At 43.1% G+C, this 24,892-nt stretch overlaps 1 protein-coding gene across 10 annotated transcripts in view; it reads left to right on the top strand.

Moving 5' to 3' along the window:
- Nucleotides 1-24,892, top strand: part of NWD1 (NACHT and WD repeat domain containing 1) — a 109,536-nt gene that overhangs the window by 50,900 nt on the left and 33,744 nt on the right. For 8 of the 10 annotated variants that reach the window (XR_014837443.1, XR_014837444.1, XM_085012474.1 and 5 more), the window contains 4 exons: nucleotides 6,619-6,816; nucleotides 11,169-11,291; nucleotides 21,389-21,597; nucleotides 24,399-24,671. Coding sequence is in view for 6 of the 10 variants with exons in the window: in XM_085012474.1 (XP_084868600.1) it covers nucleotides 6,619-6,816; nucleotides 11,169-11,291; nucleotides 21,389-21,597; nucleotides 24,399-24,671 (803 nt within the window). In the remaining 4 variants the exon portion in view is untranslated. Of the gene's footprint in view, nucleotides 1-115; nucleotides 545-969; nucleotides 1,500-6,618; nucleotides 6,817-11,168; nucleotides 11,292-21,388; nucleotides 21,598-24,398; nucleotides 24,672-24,892 lie in introns of those variants that run through there. The other 2 variants (XR_014837446.1, XR_014837445.1) reach the window with 2 other exon arrangements.

Here is a 24,892-nt window from a genome sequence, read left to right as displayed (position 1 = left end):
AGGGTCGCACCCATGGCATATGGAGGTTCCCAGGCTAGGGGTCGAATCGGAGCTGCAGCTGCTGGCCTGCACCACAGCTCATGGCAACACCGGATCCTTAACCCACTGAGCGAAGCCAGGGATCGAACACGCATCCTCATGGTTCCTAGTTGGATTTGTTTCTACTGCGCCCTTATGGGAACTCTGAATTTCCTCCTTTTTTTAAAAGGCTGATAATATTCTACTGTGTGAATGAACCACATTCTGCTCACCCATTCACCCATCAGTAGACCCTTGTGTTGTCCCTTCCTTTTGGCGATGGTGAATAATGCTGCTCTGAACGTGGGTGTGCAAATATCTTTTCGAGACACTGCTTTCAGTTCTTCTGGATATATATCCAGATGTGGAGTTGCTGAATCATTTGGTTATTCCTTGTTTGATTTTTGAGGAACTGCCTGACCATTTTCCATAGTGGCTGCATACATTCCCACCAACCATGCACAAACGTTCTATTTCTCTGTACCCTGGCCAACACTTGTGATTTTCTGATTTAAAAAAAAAAAAATAGCCATCCTAATGAATGTGAAGTGGCCAGGATTTTTTTTTTATCATACATTTCCCAGCTATTTTTGATTTGAGGGCTTTTATAAGGGGTTTATTTATTTGGCCATACCTGTGGCATGCAGAAATTCTTGGGCCGGGGATCAAACCCACACCACCACTATGGCAGTGACCTGAGCCATAGCAATGACAATGCTGGATCCTTAACAGCTAAGCCACTAGGGAACTCCCTAGAAAGGGTTTTACAAAGGTGCTTAATTCTTACATCCCTTCTGGCCATACTGAGGCTGGATACCCACCCACCCCACCCCACCCCCTGCATATTCCATCACTGCATGCTGTTTCCATCTATCTTAACTCTCAGTTATTTTTTATTTTTATTTTTTTGGTCTTCTTAGGGCTGCACCCAAGGCATATGGAGGATCCCAGGCTAGGGGTCAAATCGGAGCTGTAGCCGCCTGCCGACACCACAGCCAAAGCAATGTGGGATCCGAGACACATCTGCAACCTACACCACAGCTCATGGCAATGCCAGTTCCTTAATCCACTGATTGAGGCCAGGGATTGAACCTGCACCCTCATGGATGCTAGTCAGGTTCCTTAACCACTCAGCCATGACGGGAATTTCTCAGTTGTTTTGTTTTGTTTTGTTTTTGCTGACTTTCTTTCACATCATCTATCTGCTCTGCTTCCTGCCAAATGTCCACCCCCTATCATATAGACCAGTCCAAGAGCATGGATTTTGAGGAATTCTCATTACGGCTCAGTAGGTTAAGGACCAGATATTGTCTCTGTGAGGATGCGGATTTGATCCCTGGCCTCGCTAAATGGGTTAAGAATCTGGTATTGTATTGGTTTGAGGCCTAGGCCTTAGCTCCAGCTAATTCAATTCCCAGCCCAGGAACTTCCATATACTGTAGGTGCTGCCCTAAAAAGAAAAAAAAAAAAAAAAAAAAAAAAAAAAAAAGCATGGATTTTGAGTCCCGCTATGTTGATTCAAAATGAAGCTCTGCCACTTACGAGCAAGGTGACCTTGTAAGTTCCTTACCACCCCATCCCTACCCCTTCATGTCCCATCTTGCAGTCTTCAGGTTTCCCATTTGCTAAATGGGGCTGTTTGTCAACCCTCCCACCGAGGGCTGCTGGGTAAAATTTGCGAATCCATTCATGCAGAGCCTGTTCCCCTGGTGCCATCCGAGGTCCCAATTACTGGCATGTGACAGCACCAATGTTGTTGGCAGGAACCGCCTTGGAGGAGCCATTTCTGCCCTGAGCCTCTGCTTCCCTTATCTGTAAAATGTGGGATAGAGCTGAAGTGCACTGAGGAGCCCAGCCAAGTGGAAGATGCTGATGCCCATGATCAGTTATTCCTTTCTCGTGGATTCATGCTCACCAGGAGTTTCAAACCTCAGAAGGAGTGATTTCCCAGGAAAAGAGGCTTAGGCACCCAAGCCCAGTTTAAGGGAAGATTTACAAGCCCAAATCACAGCATGTTCTTTACCTGACAGCGCCCCGCAAGGAGGAGGTGTAGGAATGAATGTCACCACCAGATGGCGCAGCTGAGCCATGCTTTTTTTTACCACATTCCAGCACTTTCTGCCCGCTTTTAAAATCCTATTGGATTTCTCCTATTGCCTCAGGCCTCAGGATGACTTGGTGTAGTGCCATTTCTGACCACATTTTTATTTGAAAAACTAATATTTTTGTTCATCATGGTTTGAGGGGGCATGTGTTTGATTTTTTTTTTTTTTTTAAATATTGCATTAAAATAGTATTTTTCTTGGAGTTTCTGCTGTGGCACAGTGGGGTTCAGAATACCACTACAGGAGTTCCCGCTGTGGCCTAACAGGATCGACGGTGTTTTGGAAGCGCTGGAACACGGGTTCAATCCCCGGCCCAGCACAGTGGGTTAAGGTTCCTGCATTGTTGCAGCTGTGGCTTAGGTCGCAAGTACGGCTCAGATCTGATCCCTGGCCTGGGAACTCCACATGCTGTAGGGCAGCCAAAAAAGAAACAAAACAAAACAGAACCCCACTACAGTGGCTCAGGTCGCTGTGGAGGTGTGGATTCGATCCCTGACCCCTGCACAGTAGGTTAAAGGATCTGGTGTAGGTCACAGTTGCAGCTGAAGTTCAATCCCTGGCTGGAGAACTTCCATAATATGCCTCGGGGGATGGCCATTGAAAAAATATATGTATTTTTCTTGATGGTCAAGTTTGTTGGTGCCACCTTAAATTTTGTACCTGTCCTGAGAGGGGGCACTCACCCCTGGCCCCAGCCCTGCCCCATTCTACCCACCAGCAAACCAAGGCACAAAGCATTGCCACCAGTGTCCCAGGCCCCACACCTAAGATGCCCAACAACAGGGACAAAAATGAACTATTTGCCTTCAGTGTCCCTGGTCTTCGCTTGGCATTGGAATTGAATTTTTGGGGTCGGATATCTACCTCTTACTGACTATGTGACCTGTGTAAGTTGCTTAGCCTCTCCATGTCCCTATTTCCCCCTTTACACACTTGGGGTAATAATGAGGATACCTCTGTGTGGGAGGCAGAAAAATCTGTCCCCCCATATATATTTCTTAGTCCCTGGAACCTGCTCCTATTCCTTAATATGGCCCCAAAATGTGATTAAATGAAGGTTCTTGGGATGGAGAATTTATCCTGGATCATCTAAGTGGGCCCCCAGTGCAATCACGCTTATCCTTATTAGAAAGAAGCAGAGGGAGCTCTTCGCCCTCTTTCCTTCTCCCCGGCGTTAGCAGCCATGACGGTCGAGCTGTGCCGTTTCAGCAGGCACAAGATCTACCCAGGACACGGGAAGCGCTATCCTCGGCAGATCAACTGGACTGTTCTCTACAGAAGGAAGCCCAAAAAGGGACAGTTGGTGGAGATTCAAAAGAAAAGAACCCGTCATGCAGTCATATTCCAGGGGGCTGTAACTGATGCATCTCTTGCTGACATAATGGCCAAGAGGAACTTGAAGTTAGGAAGGCTCAAAGAGAAAAGCTATCAGGGCTGCCAAAGCAGCAAAAAAAGCTAAGCAAGCATCTAAAAAGACAGCAATGGCTGCTGCAAAGGCTCCCACAAAGGCAGCACCCAAGCAAAAGAGTTGGTGGAATGGAAGATGGGACTTTTAAATAAAGATCTGAGAATAACTAAAAAAAAAAAAAGAAGTAGAAGCAGAAGCAGAGGAAGATTTGAAACAGAAAAAGGGGAAACCACAGAGACACACAGATGAGAAGGACAGGTGAAGATGGAGGAAGAGGTTGGGGTGACTTGCTAGTATAATATGGGTGGGAATGTAGATCGGTGCAGCCACTGTGGAAAACTGTATGGAGGTTTCTCTTAAAAAAACAAAGAGAACTACTATACGATTCAGCAATTCCATTCCTGGCTAAATGCCTTTAAAAAAACAAAACCGCTAATTCAAAAAGATATATTCGGAATTCCTGTTGTGGCTCAGTGGGTTAAGAACCTACCTACTATTTGGGAGGATGCGGGTTCAATCCCTGGTTTTGCTCAGTGGGTTAAGAATTTGGCGTTACTGTGAGCTGTGGTATAGTTTGCATATGCAGCTCAGATCTGGCATTGCTGTGACTGTGGTGTAGGCCAGCAGCTGCAGCTCCCATTTGACCCCTAGCCTGGGAACTTCCATACGCTGCAGATGTGGCCCTAAAAGAGACCAAAAAACAAACAAACAGTAATGCACCCCAGTGTTCATAGCAGCCTGATTTACAATTGCCAGGATATTGAAGCAACCTAAGTATCCATCAACAAATGAATGGATAAAGAAGATGTGGTATACATAGACAATGGAAATAAGAAAAGAATGAAATTTTTGCATTCGCAGCAACATGGATGGACTTGGAGGGCATTACACTATGTGAAATAAGTCAGATAGAGAAAGACAAATACTTTATGGTATTACTTATATGTGCATTCTAAAAAATACAACAAACTAGTGAATACAACAAAAAAGAAGCAGACTCAGAAATAGAACAAACTAGTGGTTACCAGCGGGGAGAGGGAGGGGGGAGGGGCAGCCTAGGGTGGGAGGGTGGGAGGTACAAACTATTGAGTGTAAGATAGGCTACAAGGGTGTATTTTACAACACGGGGAATGTGGCAAATATTTTGTAATAAATGTAAATGGAGTATAGCCTTTTAACATTATATTAAAATATTAAAACAAAGAGATTGGGGTGATGCGGCTACAAGCCAAGTATGCCTAGAGCCCTAAGAAGCTGGAAGAGGCCAGGAACAATCCTCCCCTATAGCCCCTGGAGAGAACACAGCCCTGCTGACACCTGCATTTTGGACTTCTGGCCTCCAGAACCATGAGAAGGGAAAGTTCTGTTGTTTGAAGCCCCTTGGGTTTTTTCGTTACAGCAGCCACTAGACATTAACCCACTTAGTAACTATGAAGTACTGATGTAATGACTGTGATTTCTCTAGCAGACACTTGTTCTGGCACTCAGAACATAGCAATGAATAGGAGAGATATCATTTCTGTTCTTGGGAAACCCAAGGTCTAGGGTGCTAGAGGGGGAGACTAGGCCATGACATAAATGAACACAAAGAAAAATCAAATTGTAACTGTGATAAGGACCTGATCTAGGGGGGATGGGCAGGGATTAGAGGGATGGGCCGAAGACTGCTTTTTTAAATTTAATTTTATTGAAGTATAGTTGACTTACAATACTGTGTGAATTTCTGCTGTACAGCAAAGTGATTCAGGCATACATATACATATATTCATTCCCATATGAGTTATCACAGAACACTGAGTAGATTTCCCTATGCTATATAGCAGGTCCCTGTTGACCATCCATTGCATATACAAAAGTGTGCTTTTGCCATTCCCAAGGCCCCAGTCCATTCCTCTCCTCCTACCCTTCCCCTTTGGTAACCATCAGTTTGTTTTCTATGTCTGTGAGTCTGTTTCTGTTCCATAGATAAGTTCATTTGTATCATATTTTAGATTCCACTTCAAAGTGATATCATATGGTACTTGTCTTGCTCTGTCTGACTAGAATCTCTAGGTCCATCCATGTTCTTGCAAATGGCATTCTTTTGTATGGCTGAGTAGTACTCCATTATGTGCACATACCACTTCTGCTTAATCCATTCATCTTTCAATGGACATTTAGGTGGCTTCCATGTCTTGCCTATTTAATTATGAGAATGCCCAATGTGCTAAGAAGGCACTTGTCTTGGCCACTTTAAATAGTGCTACAATGAACACTGGAGTGCGTGTATCTTTTCAAATTATGGTTTTTGAAGAATGCTTTTTACCAAAGTGATCTCTGAGTTAAGATGAAGATGAGGGGATGATTGGCATGAGAAAAGGAGAAGGAAGAGTTCCTGCTGTGGCTCAGCAGGTTAAGAACGAGGATGCACCAGGATGCAGGTTTGATCCCTGGCCTCACTCAGTGGGTTAAAGGTCCTATGTTGCTGTGGCTGTGGCCTAGGCCTACAGGGGCAGTTCCAATTCAATTCTTAGCCTGGAAACTTCCATGTGCTGCAGGTGCAGCCATATTGAGAAGGAAAGAAGGAAAGAAAGAAAGGAAGAAAGGAAGGAAGGAAGGAGAAAGAGGTGTTCCCATCGTGGTGCAGCGGAAACAAATCTGACTAGGAACCATGAAGTTGTGGGTTCGATCCCTGGCCTCACTCAGTGGGTTAAGGATCTGGCATTGCCATGAGCTGTGGTGTAGGTTGCAGATGAGGCTCGGATCTGGCATTGCTGTTGCTCTAGCATAGGCTGGCAGCAACAGCTTCGATTAGACTCCTAGCCTGGGAACCTCCATGTGTCGCAGGTGCAGCCCTAAAAAAAGACAAAAGACAAAAAACATTTTTTTTTAATTTATGAAAGAAATAAAAGAAAAGAAAAGGGGAAGGAAGCATTCTGGGCAGAGGGAACAGCATGGGCAAAGGTTCTCCAGACACACTTGTCCCTACAAGTGCACCAGGTGGTTTATAGCCAGCAGAAAGGGGAGCAGGAAAGGATGATAAGATGAGAGACTTGACCCAGGGAAGCAGTGTCCCTCCCCATAACCAGTGTCTCCCCTCCGTTGCAGAGAGAAGTGTCCTGTATACAGAACTTCTGGCCAGACTCCATTTCTTCGCTACCTCGCATCCAGCACTGGTGGGACAGCTGTGCCAACAGGCGCAGAGCTGGTTCCGGGTGAGCCCATTCCCTGTGCTGGTGCCCCTCGGAGGGTTCCTCCAGCCTCCAGGAGGACCCCTCCGGGCGACCCTCACTGGCTGTCATAAAGGTGGGTCTTCCCCAGTGAAACAAAAATCTTGCCAGCTCCTGCTTGCCTGGGGCCAGCAGATCACAGGGGTTTCGGGCTGCTCTCTGGGGCTCCTCTCTGCCAGCAGGGAAGCCCCAAGGGTGCCATCAGGACTTGCCCGTGCTGTCTCATGCTGACTGGGCTCCTTCTGCTCCCCAGGGACTGTGAATTACTAGTGTAAATACTGCTAATGAGCCCAGAGCAAGGGGATGCTGACTGCCTCTGGGGTCTCATCTCTAAGAGTTTGGTGCCCATATTTCAGAGAGCTTCTGCAGCTTATAGGCTCACTGGCCCCTGAGAGGCTGGTGGACTTGTAGGTTTTTTTGCTGGGACACCAGAATGTCAGAGAGACAAAAGGATTTAATTCTCTCCATCCAATTGTCACCCATGTTTCTAACCATCCATCCATCCATCCTTCCATCCTTTCCTCCCTTCCTTCCATCTTTCTACCCTTTCATCCATCCACCCGTCCTCCCTCCCTCTCTCCTTTCCTGTTCTATCCTTCCTTCTCTCCTACCTACCATCCAGCTATCCATCAGTCTGTCCCTCCATCCACCCATTCTTCTATCCATCCATCCATCCATCCATCCTTCCTTCCTACCATCCAGCTATTCATCGGTCTGTCCATCCATCTACCCATCCCTCCATCCATTCATCCATCCACCTTCCTTTCTTCTTTCCTTCCATCTATCCTCTGTATGTCCTTCCTTCCTTCCATTCATCCACCCATCCACCAATTGTCCATATTTCCATTAGTCATCCTTCCTTCCACCTGCCTACCCACACCACTTCCATTTCCCTATATTGCCATCTTCTATTCACTCACTTACCCCTCCACCCATCTACATGCTCGGCCACTCATCACCTCACCTACCCATCTATCAGTTGATTCATCTACCATCTATCATCTACCACCCATCTATTCAGTCACCCATTGTCCAACCAGCCATCTATTTGTCCACTCAACCACCAGTCCACTTCCATTCATCCATCCTTTTATCTGCCCACTCACAGTCTCTCACATTAATCATGAAGCCACTGAATACAATTAGCTTGTGGTTCAAATGCCAGCTATTATGACTCTGGTTGTGTAGGTCACAACTGTAGCTTGGATCTGATCCTTGGCCTTGGAACTCCATATACTGTGGGGTGGTCAAAAAAGAAAAAACAAAAACAAAAAAATAGGAGTTCCTTTCTCACCTGTGCGACAGCCGTTTCTGTGCCACATGGGCTTGTAGGGAAAGCCACACTCTTAAGGCACCAGGACTCTGAAATAGAAATTCTAAGAGATGCTAAGTACAATGTACAGAAGAATTGATTCAGGGATAGCTACTAGAATGCCGTATTGAGAAGTATTCTGAGACTGAATATGGTTTAATGGGAAAGAATGTATATTGAATACATTGGTTTTGATGCTGTGCATAGGCCAGATAGCAGTGGCTTAAGTAAAACAGGAGTTCCTGCTGTGGTGCAACAAGATTGGCAGGCCCCTGGCCTGGCGCAGTGGGTTAAGGATCCAGTGTTGCTGCAGTTGAAGCATACTGGTTGCAACTGTGGCTCAGATATGATCCCTGGCCCAGGAAATCCATATGCTGTGGGGCAGCCGAAAAACAACAACAAAAAAAGACAGGAGTTCCTGTTGTGGCTCAGTGGTCATGAACCCGACTAGTGTCCATAAGGATGTGAGTTCAAACTCTGGCCTTGCTCAGTGGGTTAAGGGTCTGGCATTGCTATGAGCTGTGGTGTAAGTCGCAGATGCAGCTGGGATTTGGCATTGCTGTGCCTGAGGCGCAGCAGCTCCAGTTCCACCCCTAGTCTGGAAACTTCCATATGCCATGCTATGGCCCTTAAAGAAAAAAAAAAAAAGGCAGGAGTTCATTTTTCTCCCACACAATAGCCCAGGTAATTAAAAGTAATATGGTATCTCCAGGGTGTCAGGGACCCCTTTCTTTCAACCTTGTTGCTCTGCCAATTTCAATGTGAGGTTTCCATTTAACGGCCCCAAATGGCTGCTCCTGCTCTTGCCATCACATCAGCATTCTAGCCAGTGGGGAGCGGGAAGGAGCAGTCAATGGCAGGCTCCTTCCCTCCCAGCGCAGAACTCAGTACTTCTTGCTCCTGTCTCACTGGTGAAAACTTGGCCATCTTCAATTGTAAGGGAACTTGGGAAATAGGATCTTTGTTTGGATAACCACATATTCAGCCTAAAACCTGTGGGCTGTGGGTTTTATTGTTAAGGAAGCATGATAGAATGGCTCTTGGGGGCTGGGGCTGGGGCTGGGGGGTGTACAAATCACAGAGTGTGGTGATTGTTAGCGATGCCTGCCACGTTGTAGGCAAAGGAAGTGGAGTTTCTAGTTTTTCTTATCTCAATGGGGAAATGTTTTGTGTTTCAGACCCACTGTGGCAGTTGTATGAGCTTTAATTTAATTTTTTTACTCTCCCTTCCTTCCTCCCTCCCTACTTCCTTCCTACTTTCTTTCTTTTCTCTCTCTTTCCTCCTTTCTTTCTTTCTCTCCCTCTCTCTCCCTTTCTTTCCTTCTGGCCACCCTGTGGCATACAGACTTCCCAGCTCAGGATCAGATCCAAGCTGCAATTGCTGTGCCAGGCCAGGGGTTGAACCTATGTCCGGGACTGCAGAGATACCACCAATCCCATTGTGCTACAGCAGAAACTCCCAGTTTCTTTATTTTTAAAATGAGAAGTTTTGAGTTCACATTTCCAAGGTCACAGCGAGTGAGTGAAAACAAAAAAGTGGGGGGAGAGGAAGAGAGAAAGAAAAGAAAACCAAATCTCCTGTCCCAGTGAGGTGGATAAAATTTCTGGATTCTCAGACCTAGTCTGGCTCTAATTTCAACACTTCCCACACTATTTTACATAAGGGGAGGCTGAAGGGCAGAGCAGGAAAAGGACTTACTTAAGGGCATTCTGGAAGTCCGGTCTCCTGATATCTGGGCTGATGTTTTCTTAAGTGCAACTCTGTTCCTCTCTCTCTTCAGCAATGTACTAATCAGGATCCTCCCAGCAGAGAGGCTTGGGCTGTGTTTGCTCAAACTATTGGCAGGGATTTTTTAGGGACACACTCACATCGTATAGAAGTTTCCAGGCTAGGGGTCAAGTAGTTGCCAGCCTATGCCACAGCCACAACAACACAGGATCTGAGCCATATCTACACCCTACACCACAGGTCATGGGAACGATGGCTCCTTAACCCACTGAGCAAGGCCAGTTATTGAATACTAGTCCAGTTCGTTACTGCTGAGCCACAATGGAAACTCTGCAAATAGTTTTTTCTTTGGGGTACCAGCCCTCATTTTCCCACACAGATCAAACTCAAAGAGAAGTCAAAAGCAGAGTCATCATTCTCAGCCAATATAATTCCATTCCTGAGTCTTTTCTCAACTCAGCTATACATCATTGACATTTGGGGCTGGATCATTCTTTATAGGATAAGTCTGTCCTGTGTGATCAGGATGTTGAGCATCATCCCAGGTCTCTACCCATCAGATGTCAGTAGCACCCTGGTCCCCAGCTGTAACAACCAAAAATGTCTCCAGACATTTCCCAGTGTGCCCTCAGGAGTGTTGTGGTCCAGGTACGCAGGTCAGAAAAAGAATTTTCCAGCATGGTGAGGTGATGAGAAAGAAGAGTTTATTGAGATGTGAGATGCTGCTGGCATAGGAGGACCACTTCTTGATGATCAGGGAGAGCCAACCCTGGGTATATGGTAGTGTCTATTTTTATAGCCCAGGGAGAGGAGAAGTCTTAGAATTCACCTACTGACATGATGATTGGTTGGGGAAAGAGGGGTCTTATGATACACTTGCTGCTTGGTTGGGGGCATATAAGGCCCCTATAGGGGTGGGGTGAGAGTAGGCCGCATAACTTTCCTAGTAGGGGGTAGGAAGGAATATACCAGGTTGCTCAAGTTGAGGAAGGGACATTACAGTGAGACAGGTGGAGTGATGATAAGGTAATTCTTGTCTTGGCCAGAGGCTTTGAGTTCAATCTCCTTGAAGGGGGCTTGAAGTCCCATAGGGAGCAGCATCACCCCTGGGTAAGAGCTGCTGAACTAGAGGCACTTGTGACTAAGCAGTGGTTTAGTCCATTTTCCTACCTCAGAGCAATGTAAACATTACAGCCCAGAGTCTATCTCTGGCATCTGACAGCACTGGCTTTGAAATCCTAGCTCTGCCCCTTGTAGGTGTGTGACTTTGGACAAGGAACTGACTCTGTCTGAGGCTCAGCTTCCTTATCTGTGAAGTGGGGGTGCATTATAACACCTCATGGCTGAGCATTCAGACACAGGAGATCTCATCTCTGTGTGCCTACAGGCATTACAGCCATGGCATGGAGCCTGGAAGAGAAGCTGCTGGTGGTTGGCACCCAGGAGGGCATGGTGGCTGTGTGGGACATGGAAGAGCAGCAGGTGATCCACATCCTAACTGGACACAGAGGTAAGGCTCAGGAAGTGGGGTCTGTGATCAACTTCTTCCTAACATCCCTTGGCACTCAGTCAGTCCCCAGGGCTCCTTCACCAGTAATTCACTTCTCTGTGTCAAAACCCTGGCCTTTGTTCCTGCATCAGCTAGCTATAGCCACATAACAAAACACTCCAACAGGAATGTAAATTGGTGGAGCCACTATGGCAAATAGAATGGAGGGTCCTCAAAAAACTAAAAATACAGTTGTCATATGATCCAACAATACTACTCCTAGGTAGATATCTGGACAAAACTTTATTTATTTATTTTTTTATTTTGTCTTTTTAGGGGTGCACCTGCAACATACGGAACTTTCCAAGCTAGGGGCTGAATCAGAGCTGTAGCTGCTGGCCTACACCACAGCCACAGCAACGTGGGATCCAAGCCTCATCTGTGACGTACACCACAGCTCACAGCAACGCCAGATCCTTAACCTGCTGAGCAAGGCCAGAGATTGAACTCTCAATCTCATGGAGCCATAGGAGCTGCTCAGTAGGAGTAACTGCTGAGCCACGGGAACTGCAAAACTATATTTCAAAAAGATGCATGCACCCCAATGTTCATAGAAGCACTATTTAAAATAGATAAGACACAGTAACAACCTAAATGTCCATTGACAGATGAATAGATAAAGAAGACATGATATAAATATACAATGGAATATTACTCAATCATGAAAAATAATGAAATAATGCCATTTGCAGAAACATGGATGGACCTAGAGATTATCAGACTTCACTTACATCCAAGTGAAGTAAGTCAGACAAAGACAAATATCATATTCCACTCATACACAAAATATAAATTATGACACAAATGAACTTATCTATAAAACAGAAGCAGACTCATAGACATAGAGAACAGGCTTGTGGTTGCCAAGCGGGAGGAGAGGTGAGGGAGGGTTGGATTGGGAGTTTGGGATTAGCAGATGCAAACCATTGTATATAGAATGGATAAACAACAAGGTTCTACTATGTAGCACAGGGAACTATATTCAATATCCTGAGATAAGCCATAATGGAAAAGAATATGAAAAAGAGAACAAGCAAACACCCTAAACACAGTAGCTTCAAACAATAGCAGTTTATTTAGCTCCCCTCTGTGAGTGGGCAGTTCAGGCTGGGCTCAGCCAGGCAGCAATTCTAGTCTCAGCTGGGCTTGCTCATGCCTATGTAGTCAGTTACTGGGCATCTGGGAGCTGGCCTGGTTCAGGATGTTCTTAGCTGAGACAACTCAACTTTGTTCCACGTGGTCTCTCATCCTCCACCAGGTGATCCTGGGTAAAGGCAGAGTCTCGAGGGCGAGCAGAAGTGTACAAGGCCTCTTAAGGCCTGGAACTGGCATCCCTTCACATTCTCTCTCTTTTTTTTTGCCTTTTTGCCTTTTCTAGGGCCACCCAAGGCATATGGAGATTCCTAGGCTAGGGGTCTAATTGGAGCTGTAGCCGCCGGCCTATGCCAGAGTCACAGCAACGCAGGATCCGAGCCACATCTGCAACCTACACCACAGCTCACAGAAAGGCCAGATCCTGGAGTTCCCATTGTGGCGCAGTAGTTAACGAATCCGACTAGGAACCATGAGGTTTCGGGTTCAGTCCCTGCCCTTGCTCAGTGGGTTAATGATCCGGCGTTGCCGTGAGATGTGGTGTAGGTTGCAGACGCGGCTCGGATCCTGCGTTGCTGTGGCTCTGGCGTAGGCCGGTGGCTATGGCTCCAATTCGACCCCTAGCCTGGGAACCTCCATATGCCGCAGGGGCGGCCCAAGAAATAGCAAAAAGACAAAAAAAAAAAAAAAAAAAAGGCCAGATCCTTAACCCACTGAGCAAGGCCAGGGATCAAACCCACAACCTCATGGTTCCTAGTCAGATTCGTAAAGAATAGGGGTCATTTATGTAATTTGTCTACCACAGTCCTTCAGAGCCTATAAAAGTTTTCTTCTGCAAATTCCCATCACAGCTATGGTTCACTCATCCCAATGATTCTTGAAGCTTTCTGTGTACCAGGCCTTTTTCTAGGAGAGAGATCAGGGCTGAGACTCAAGTAAGAGGAGTAAGACACACCCCTTGTGTGTAAAATTTAGGGGCATCCCCAAATTAAAAAAAATCAAGATAAATAATATTTCAAAACAATTAATGCAAAAAAATCCACAATGAATAAATATAAACATGTCTTAAAAACAGGATGGGTGATAGGGTGAGAGGCTCCATACGGGAGTCAGAGGCAAAAGGAAAACTCGGTAATTTGTCACCTCCTTAACTGTGCACCCAAGATGAGGCCTTACTTGCCTCACGAAATCCCTGCCCTGAGTCAGACTCATGTGTTTGGGAAGAGGAGCCAGATAAAAACGTAGTTACACATTGTGATAAGTGTAGTGAGGAGGGGGAGGGGAAAGTTAGAAGTTTGGGGTTAACATATACACACTACTAGATATAAAAGAGATAAGTAACAAGGACCTGCTGTGTAGCCCAGGGAAATCTACTCAATATTCTCTAATAACCTATGTGGAAAAAGAGTCCGAGAAAGCACAGATATGTGTGTATGTATATACACTGATTCCATTTGCTGTACATCAAGCTAACACAATGTTAAGAAGTCAACAATACTCCAATAATTTTTTTTTTAATATCATGAGGAAAACAGGATGTCATGAGCTGCAATGACCAAAGTGACCAACTTAGAGGAGTTAGGGAAGGAATTTCTCTGAGCAATGACAATCAGCCAACATGCAAAGGGTTGAAGGGGAGTTCCCCTTGTGGTTCAGTGGGTTAAGAACCTGACTAGTACCCATGAGGATGTGGGTTTGATCCCTGGCCTCGCTCAGTGGGTTAAAGGATCCGGCATTGTCACAAGCTGTGGTGTAGGTCATGGATGAGGCTCAGATCCTGCCCTGCTATGGCTATGGTGTGGGCCAGCAGCTGCAGCTCTGATTCAACTCCTTAGTCTATGAATTTCCATATGCCACAGGTGCAGCCCTAAAAAAGCGGGGCAGGAGGAGTTGAACAGATAAGTGTGCAAAGGGCCAGAGTGTGGGAAGAGCAGCCCAGGAAGACAGCCATTGTAGAGACCCGAAATGGAGAAGAGGTTGACACATTTACAGAATAGGAAGGAAGCTATGAGGCTGGAGCTTTGGATAATATATCAAATGAAAGAAGCCAGTCGCAAAAGACTACATTGTGTATGAGTCATTTATATGAAATGTGCAGAACTGGTAAATCCAGAGGGAGAGAAAGCAGTTGTGGCTGCCCAGGGGCTGGGGGTACAAGAGGGATGGAGAATGACTGCTAATGGGAACAGGGCTTCCTTTTTGGGTGATAAAAATGTTCTGGAATCTGATAGAAGTGATGTTTGCCCAACATCATACATGGACTCTCGTTACCAGTGATTATGCACTTTAAGATGGTTTAAATGATAAGGAAAGAAAGGGGGAGGGAATGACGGCTTTCTGAGTTTATGAAAATATTCTAAACCTAGCCTGTGGTGATGGTTGCACAACTCTAGGGAACATAAAAAAAAAACCCAGTGAATTATACTGTTGCCTGTGAGTGGGTGATTTCTTTTCTTTTCTTTTCTCTCCTTCCTTTTTTTTTTTCTTTTTTCTTTTCTTTTTTTTTTTTCTTTTTTTTTTTTTTTTTTTTTTGCCATGGCATGCAGTGGTTTGATGTGGGATCTCTCCTCCCAGACCGAACCCAGGCCACAGCAGTGAAAGTGCCAAAAGTGCCAAAGCCTGACCATTAGACCACCAGGAAACTCCTGAGTGGGTGAATTTTATGCTTGTGAATTTTATATCAATAAAGATGTTAAAATATAATATAATTACAGTCTAAGCATGTACATAGCTCTATTATTTTTCACATTTTGCCATAACATTCTTTTGTTTTCACTGAATCTTTTTTTTTAATTTTTGCTTTTTAGGGCCACGCCTGTGCATATGGAAGTTCCCAGGTTCAGGGTTGAATTGGAACTGTAGCTGTCAGCCTATGCCACAGCCAGAGCAAAGCCAGATCCGAGCCGCGTCTGCAACCTACACCACAGCTGGATCCTTAACCCACTGAGCAAGTCCAGGAATCAAACCCTCATCCTCGTGGATCCTAGTCGGGTTGGTAAACTGTTCAACCAGAACGGGAACTCCCTTACTGAATCTTTTTTAAACAACTTTATTGAGGTATAATTTACATACTACACAATGCACCTGTTTTAAATGTACACTGCAACGATTTTTTACTAAAGGTACCAACTTGCGCTACTATCTCCATAATCCCACTGGAGAACTTTCCATCACCCCAGGGAGATCTCTCCTGCCCCCTTTACAGTGCATCCTTGGTCCCACCCCCAGTCTCAGGCAACCACTAATGTGTTTTCTGAGTCTATAGATTTGTCTTTTCTGGACATTTCATATAAATGAAATTGTATACTATGTGACCTTTTCATCTGGCTTCTTTCACTCCACATAATATGTTTGCAGTTCGTCTGTGTTGTTACATGTACGGATAGTTTGTTCCTTCACTGTATGGAAGGGAACAGAGTTTTTTATCCATTTATCACTTGTAGGACATTTACATTGTCTCAAATTTGGGGCTGTCACAAATAATGCTGATATGATCCATTGAATCTCCATCTTTTTTTTTCTTCTTACGGCTACACTTGGGGCATATGGAAGTTCCCAGGCCAGAGGTCGAATCAGAGCTGCAGCTGGGCCTATGCCTCAGCTTATAGCAACGCAGAGTCCCTAACTCACCGAGCAAGGGGAGGAGTTGAACCTCCATCCTCACCAAGACAACGCTAGGTCCTTAACCTGTTGAGCCACATTGGGAACTCCTGAATCTTCATCTTTATAATGTTCAAAGGCAGCAAAAAAAATTCATTCTTCTAGATAGATCATGCTCCAGAATTCATTAAACTATTAAAAAAATTTTTTGGCTATTTAGATTGTTTGTAGTTTTATGCTATTTGGGTAACACTGGGATGAATTCTGTTTTCAATCTCATCAATATTTTTTTCATTCTGCCTATTTCCAGTGAGTAGCACTCTTGAATTAGAAGTTATGAACATTCCTATGGGTTTTGAGACCTGTCATCTTATTGCTTCCCAAACAGGCTGTAGCAAATTAAAACACTCCCCAACCCTAACGCTCCCAGCATTAGATATTTTCATTTTACTCTTTTTGTCTGAGTAGTCAGAGTGGAGTGGGTACTGATAGAGTATCTGTCAAATAAAATTCTCTCATTTTATCATCAGGATGGCTATTTTCCCATAGGTCTATTCAATCTCTGTATCTGTGTGTGTGAGCCCATTTACCAATGACGACCCTGATTCTCTTTTTAAAGCCATCAAACTCATTATTTGTACTTGGAAAAGCTCAGCAACCAGTTCACTGGAAAAAAAATCAAACAAGCAGAAAACATTATATACCTACATAATATGGGAAGTGAAAACTTCTGATCTGGTGGTTCATCCTGGCTTGTGAGAGCTGACTGAAACTTTCAGGAATTTGATGAGATGGTTGTCAAACATAGGTGTTCTTTTTTTAAAAACTAAAGTATAGTTGAATTACCATGTTTTGCCAATTTCTGCTGGATAGCAAAGTGACCCAGTCATACATATATATATATTTATATGCATTATGTTTCTTACATTATCTTCCATCGTGGTCTATCCCAAGAGACTGGATATAGTTCCCTGTGCTATACAGTAAGATCTCATAGCTTATCCATTCTAAATGTAATAGCTTGCATCTACTAACCTCAAATTCTCAGTCCATCCCACTCCCTCCTCCCACCCCATCCCCGTTGATGACCACAAGTCAAACAGAGCCATTCTGAAATAGTAAATTACAGAAACACATAATTAAATCAATTATATTAAAATAAGGTAATGCTCAAACCTCATCATTTTCTAACTATTTTAATACACTCTACCACTCTACTCTTTTTTTTTTTTTTGGCTTGATGTAGGATCTCAGTTCCCAGACCAGGGATTGAACCTGGACCACAGCAGTGAAAGCACTGAGTCCTAACCACAAGGCTACTAGGAAGCTCCCTGCCATATTCCACTCTTCTCTTGGCTATCATATCCATGGGATGGAAATAGTGTGCTACCGACCATCTCCTCCCAACTCCACATACATATGGTTGTGTGTAGTCATATAAGCTTGTGCAACCTATTTATTTTTTAGTAAAGATCACATATTTTGCCTCTTTCCATATCATGTGTATCTCTAATTCATTTTAGCAGTGATATTGTGTGCTACATATGGGGATATATTATAAAGCATTACTATTTATTATTATTATTATTATTGTCTTTTTTTTTTTTAGGGCTGCACTCATGGCATATGGAGGTTCCCAGGCTAGGGGTCCAATTGGAGCTACACCACAGCTATCGGCCTACACCACAGCCACAGCAACCTAGGATCCGAGCCATGTCTTCGATCTACACCACAGCTCACCACAATGTGGGATCCTTAATCCACTGATTGAGGCCACAGATTGAACCCACAGACTCATGATCCCTGGTTGGGTTTGTTTCCACTGCACCATGTTGGGAACTCCTAAAACATTAGTATTTATAGAAATTTTGGTTGATGGAGCTCCCGTCGTGGCTCAGTGGTTAACGAATCTGACTAGGAACAATGAGGTGGCGGGTTTGATCCCCTGCCTCGCTCAGTGGGTTAAGGATCAGGTGTTGCCATGAGCTGTGGTGTAAGTTGCAGATGCATCTTGGATCCCACATTGCTGTAGCTGTGGCATAGGCCGGCGGCTACAGCTCCAATTAGATGCCTAGCCTGGGAACCTCCATATGCCTCCGGTGTGGCCCTAGGGGAAAAAAAAAAAGAAAGAAAGAAATTTTGGTTGAAAAATACCCCAATCATAAGAAAGAAAAATCCCCTCCAATGTGCTGGACATATGAATTCTAAAGTAAACTTTTCTCTGGCCTGGGAAGTTCCATGTGCTGCACAAAACAAAACAAAACAACAATAAAAACAAAAACCCCACCAAAACAAAACAAACAAAACTGAGACAAAGAAGTAAACTATCCTTCCTTTAGTGTCCCCCAAGCTTCAGTCTCCCCTGAAAGTGGTGCATGCTTACAGTCCGTTATATGCCAGTAGTGACTTTTCTCTCAGTTTATGCAGACATTGCTCTGTACTTTGAGCCTCTGTCAAAAACAGCACCTTGCAGGGACATTCCCATTGTGGCTCAGCTGGTTAAGAACCCAACTAGTATCTGTGAGGATGGGGATTTCATCCCCAGCCTCACTCAGTGGGTTAAGGATCCAGCATTGCTGCAAGCTGCAGCATAGGTCACAGATATGGCTTGGATCTGGCTGTGGCGTAGACTGGCAGCTGCAGCTCTGATTCGACCCCTAGCCCAGGAACTTTCTGCAGGTGCAGAAATATGCCGCAAGTGAGGCCCTAAAAAAAAGAAATTATACCACGCTGGTATTTTTTCCTTTGTTTTTTATTTATCTTTATTTATTTTATATATATATGTATATATGTACACACACACACACACACACACACACACACACACACACACACACACACACACACACAGCTTTTTAGGGGCCAAACACATGGCATATGGAAGTTCCTAGGCTAGGAATTGAATCTGAGCTGCTGCTGCCAGCCTACACCACAGCCACAGCAACTTGGCATCCGAGCTGCGTCTGTCACCTACACCACAGGTCAAGGCAACACCATATCACTGACCCACTGAGCAAGGCCAGAGATCAAACCCACAATGTCATGGGTACTAACTGAATTTGTTACTGCTGAGCCACAATAGGAACTCCATTTCTTTTGTTTTTTACTTTTTAAAATTCCTTTTTTAAAAAAATTAAAGTGAAGTTCATTTACAACATTGTGCCCATCCTCACTGTACAGCAAAGTGACCCAGATATATATATATTGTTTTAACAGATATATATATATTGTTTATTTATATATATAAAACAATATATATATATTGTTTTTCTCATATCATCATGGTCTATCCCAAGACTGGACACAGTTCCCTGTGCTGTACAGTAGGCCCTCATTGGCCAACCATTCTAAAAGCAGTAGTTGCAGCAACATGGATGCAACATCATGCTGTTTTTTTTTTTTTTTTTGTCTTTGTTGTTGTTGTTGTTGTTGTTGTTGTTGTTGTTGCTATTTCTTGGGCCGCTCCCGCGGCATATGGAGGTTCCCAGGCTAGGGGTTGAATCGGAGCTGTAGCCACCGGCCTACACCAGAGCCACAGCAACACAGGATCCGAGCCGCGTCTGCAACCTACACCACAGCTCACGGCAACGCCGGATCGTTAACCCACTGAGCAAGGGCAGGGACCGAACCCGCAACCTCAGGGTTCCTAGTCGGATTCGTTAACCACTGCGCCACGACGGGAACTCCATGCTGTTTTATATACTGGATACAACTTGCTTTTGTTCCCATGGAGTACAACAGTGTTTTGTAGCGGTTGAGAGTCTGGGCTCTAGGCTGAGATCCTGGCTCAGTTGCTTATTAACCATGTGGCTTTGGATAAATTACTGTGCTCGGCTGTGGATCAGTTTCAGCATCTATAGGATGTGGGATAATGATATTACCTCATAGAGCTGTTATGAGATTAAAGGCGTTTGATGCATGTTAACCACTGACAACTATGCTTGACACACAGAAAGCATCAGTATTGGCTGTTGTAATAATATTTATCATTAAGGTCGGGTCAGTGTATATGTATGTACACCTATCTTATTATTTTTGATACCTACATAATATTCTTTACATGGATGTACTGTATTATTTAACCCACTCCCTTTCATAGACAGGTTGTTTTCAGTTTTCTTTTTATACATACACGGTTGTGATTAAATATATTTTTTCCCTCCAGCTTAATGTGGGATCCAGACCAGGGGTTGAACCCAGGCACAGTGGTGAAAGCTCTGAATCCTAACCACTAGACCACCAGGGAACTCCCTAACAATGTTGCAATTAAGGTCCTTCTGCATCTTTACACACTTATATTATTGTTCCTGTAAGACACATTCCTAGAAGTGGGAGATTTCTGTGTCAGATTGTATGCACATTTAAATTTTTTCCCTCTTTTTGTTAGCTTTTTCTTCTAAAATAACTGTAGGCTCAGAAGAAGTTGCTAAAATAGTACAGTGAGTTTCCATATATCTTTTATCCACCTTCCCAGAATAGCAGTCTTATTATAACTATAGAACGTTAGTTATCAAAACCAAAAGATTGCGTATTTTAACTTTTGATAGGTGTCACCAAATTACATTTTTACAAATTTGTATCAACTTGTACTCTCATCAGCAAGGAATGAGACTAACTGATTTCCTGTATCATTGCCAGCACTCCAGCAATCAATTCATAAAATCTTAGCCAATGTGATGGGTTATAATGGTACTGGTATTTCACATTATATTTTTGTGATTACTAGTGAGGTTGAGCATCATTTTCAAATGCTGACTGTCCACTTGTACTATTTCTGTAAATTTCTTGTTTATATTCTTTGTCCAATTTATGAGTAGGTTCTTTGCATTTTTTCTTGCTTATTTGTAGAAACTCTTTGTTTATTAAGGAGAGTCTACATTTATCTGTTGTATACTGCAAGTATTTTCTCCCAATGTGTCATATACCTTTCAACTGCATTTTATCCTCCTGAAATTTTGCACTTTTATGTAATCCAGTTTGTCAATTTTTCCTCTTGATGGCTTCCAAATTTCATGTTTTGCTTAGGAAAATATCTAAGAACATGAGATCTTCTCTATTTTCACCTTGTTTTTGTTTGTTTGTTTATTACCTTTAAAAACTCCCTAGAAGATGATGAACTTTTGTACATTTCAGTGATCTCTGTTTATTTCAGATTCAATATTTGGGCAATTAATTTAATCCTAACCAGTTGTTGCTCTCAACTTAGTTTTGCCACATTCCATTATTTGTAATTTGGATTATGTTCTGGTCCATACACCTTTCCTTTAATAAAGCAGGGAGTTTCTAAGCCAACAGATGTTTTGGTAATTGGAAGGTCAAAATGTTCCCAGCTAATATACTATCTTCCCCACCCTGGCCTGTCGCAGGAGAGGTGAGGTGTGTGAAAGTATTTGCCAAAGGGACGCTCGCCATCTCTGCCTCAAAGGACCACACCCTGCGCTTGTGGAACTTACTCTCTGGACAAGAGAAAATCACCATTTGGGATGGAGGCTCAAAAGATTCCACTGAACCTCAGATCTGGAGTCTTCATGTGGATGAATCAAAGAAGGCTGTATATTCAGCATCTAGCTCAAAGGTAAATACCTTCCCTGTTTGCAAAAGGAATGCTGAGACCAGAGTGTTCAAAGATGGCATACATATATATAAGGGGGGGTGCTCCTTGATGTGGGGCAGGGGGGCTTTAGACAGAGGGACACAACCACTTGAGAGGGTGCCATGAAGGGCTTCAAACCTCATACATGGATTAGATGATTTTGATAGTTCTTTCTGACTCTAAGATTTGACACCATTCCCCTTTTCAGTACAGTCATTTTTAGTGCTATAAATTTCCCTATGAATGCTGCTTTACTTACATGCCATAAACTTTGATGTATTATTTACATTCGGTTCAAAATACTTTCAGAATTTACCTTTTGATTTCTTCTTTGCTCTATGGGTTATTTAGAAGTCTGGTACTCATTTCCATATAGCTGAGAAGTTCCCAGATAGTGTTCTATTTTTTTTTTTCTAATTTGATTCCATTTGTATGATATGAATCCTTTCAAATGTATTGAGACTCATTTCATGGTCTCTCTTGGTAAATGTTCCACACACATCTGAAAACAATATCCATTCTGCTGTGTTATTCCATTATATCAATCATAAACTTATAATCTGATCATTTTACAACTAGAGACACACAATAGAATAGTGGGTTAAAACTTCATAATTAAACTCATGGACACAAATCTGTATCCAACTCCAGTTGACTTTGCAAACTGAGTGGTCTTGATTTTATCACCTCATCTCTCTGCCTCAGGTCTTTCTCTATCTCATGAGGTAATGACTGTAAAACATCTGGCTTAGGGCTTGGTACATAGTAAGCACCAAATAATTAATACCCCTTAATTATTCTATTTTATTAGTAATTGGTGGTTGCCAGCATAAGTAATATTGGTAGCTTACAAACGCTGCTATCCAATATGGGGTACTACCAGCTGGATGTGGCTATCAAGCCCTTGAAATGTAGCTTTTCTGAACTGAGATGTGCTGTCAGTATAAAACACACACTGGATTTCAAAATCTTAGTTATTGTGAAAAGAATTTAAATATTTCAATAATAGTTACATGTTGACTACATCTTGAAATGATATATTGGATTAAATTAAGTACATTGTTGAAATTAATATCACTTGTTTCTTTTTACCTTTTTTAAAGTGGCTGATAAAAATTTTCAGTTGTGCGGCTTGCGCTGTATTTTTAGTGGACAATGTAGGCTTAAATATTACAGAGGTATGGGTTGATTTCAGAACTGGTTATTAGAAATCATCTTTGTTATCAGCAAAAGTTTGGAAAATACAGTAAAAGATATAATGTATACTAAATAATCACAAATATGGCTTTTTTTTTTTTTCGATGGCTGCACCTGTGGCATATGGATGTTCCCAGGCCGGGGATTGAATCTGAGCTGCAGCTGTGACTTACACCACAGCTGTGGCAACACTGAATCCTTAAACCCACTGCACTGGGCTAGGGATTGAACTTGTACCTCCACAGTGACCCGAGCCACTGCAGTCAGATTCTTAGCCCACTGCACCACAGCAAGAACCCCCAAATAACCATTATTAACATTTACATGATTTTGTATGTTCATGTATATATGAAACAAAATGAAGATAAAATCATATACACAGTTTTCTAAAGCTATTTTTGCCCACAGCCATAAACATTCTTCAAAAACAGTAGGCTTGGTGATTTCATAAAGATTCCATTGCATGGCTCTGCTGTAGTTTATTTAACTAATCCCTCATTACTGGAAACCTTTGCATTTTCAAATAGCTGAGGTAATTTTCCTTATACATATATCTTTTTATGTATTTCTCCTATTTCTTTAGTGTGAACACCACAAGTAGAATTAATGGGAAATGTTTACTCTTTAAACAGTTACTGTGGATAAAAAGATTCTTTTGTGGGTGAAGTTAAAGGTGAAATCTGCTTTAATTACTCATCAGCATTTACTTGGAATGAACATATATGTGAATGCACATAGCATGCTGATTTTTTTCTATTTTTAAAATTTTTTACAAGGTCCTACTGTATATAGCACAGGAAACTATGTTCAAAATGTAAAGGAATCTGAAAATACTATGTATGTAATATATATTCTTATATATAACTATATTTAGTTTTATGTACTATATATAATATATATGTATTAACTGAATGACTTTACTATACCTCTGAAACTAATACAACATTGTAAGTCAGCTATATTTCAATTCAAAAAATCTATTTCAGAGTAATTTTAGATTTATGGAAAAGCTATAATGATAGTAGAGAGAGTTTCCATACGCCATTGATCCAGCCTTCTCTACTGTCAACAGCTTACATAACCAGTGTACATTTGTCAAAACTGACATTAATGTCAATAATGACTATCAACTAAACTCCAGACTTTATTTGGATTTTATCAAATTTTCCACAAATGTCCTTTTGCTCTTCCAGGATCCAATGTAGAATATACCCCCTTCACACACACACACACCTTTTTTTGAACTGATAGAGTATTGACAATAAAATACATGAATTATAGAAAAAGAACAGGTCTTGTATTCAACTCTGGAAAGCTTGGAGGCTAGGTCTCCCTCTGACACATCTCTTCCTTTTTCTTTGCTTTTTTTCCCCCCTAGAGTCATACCCATGGCTTATGGAAGTTCCCAGGCTAGGGGTCAAATCAGAGCTACAGATGCTGACCTACAGCTCACAGCAACGCTGAATCCTTAACCCGCTGAGAAAGGCCAGGGCTCAAACCCATATCTTCATGGATACTAGTCAGACTTGTTACCATTGAGCCACAAAGGGGACTTCCACGTCTCTTCCTTTTCATCATTCCATTAGGTCAATGCTTGGAATCTGGAAACTGGAGAGCTGATTTTCTGTATCCTGGGTGACGCCTCCGAACCCTGGGTGTCCACGGCAGTGCTGACTTCCCAGGCCACCCTGCTGACAGCATCCAAGGGTTGTGTGGTCTGTCTGTGGAGCTCAGACACAGGAAAACTACTGAGGAAGCAACATTTATCCAGCATCAAAGAAGAAACACTTACCTGTGTGGTCTCGGTCCAAAAACAAGGAAAGATGTTGACTGGGACGAGCAAGGGCTCCATCTCTTTGGTAAGCAACTTGACTGAATATGATGCCAACAATTCCTCAGCTCCAAACTGCTCAGATGTCCTAGAAGTTGGGAGAAACCATATCACCTTTGATCTCTAATAAATGACACTTGGCTTCTTCATTCTAGGGATTTGCAATTCAGCACAGTCCAGGAAACATCTCTTGGTGTCTCCTGGGGGTTGGCCCAGGTGGGCAGTTGGTGCTCAGTCCTGCTAGAGATG

Source organism: Sus scrofa, chromosome 2 (genome assembly GCF_054392235.1).
Source record: "Sus scrofa isolate SSC_HxYL_T2T_F1_AM1 chromosome 2, Sscrofa_HxYL_maternal_Yorkshire_Landrace_v2.0, whole genome shotgun sequence".
Lineage (NCBI taxonomy): Eukaryota > Metazoa > Chordata > Mammalia > Artiodactyla > Suidae > Sus > Sus scrofa.
This window is presented reverse-complemented; position numbering and strand designations above follow the sequence as displayed.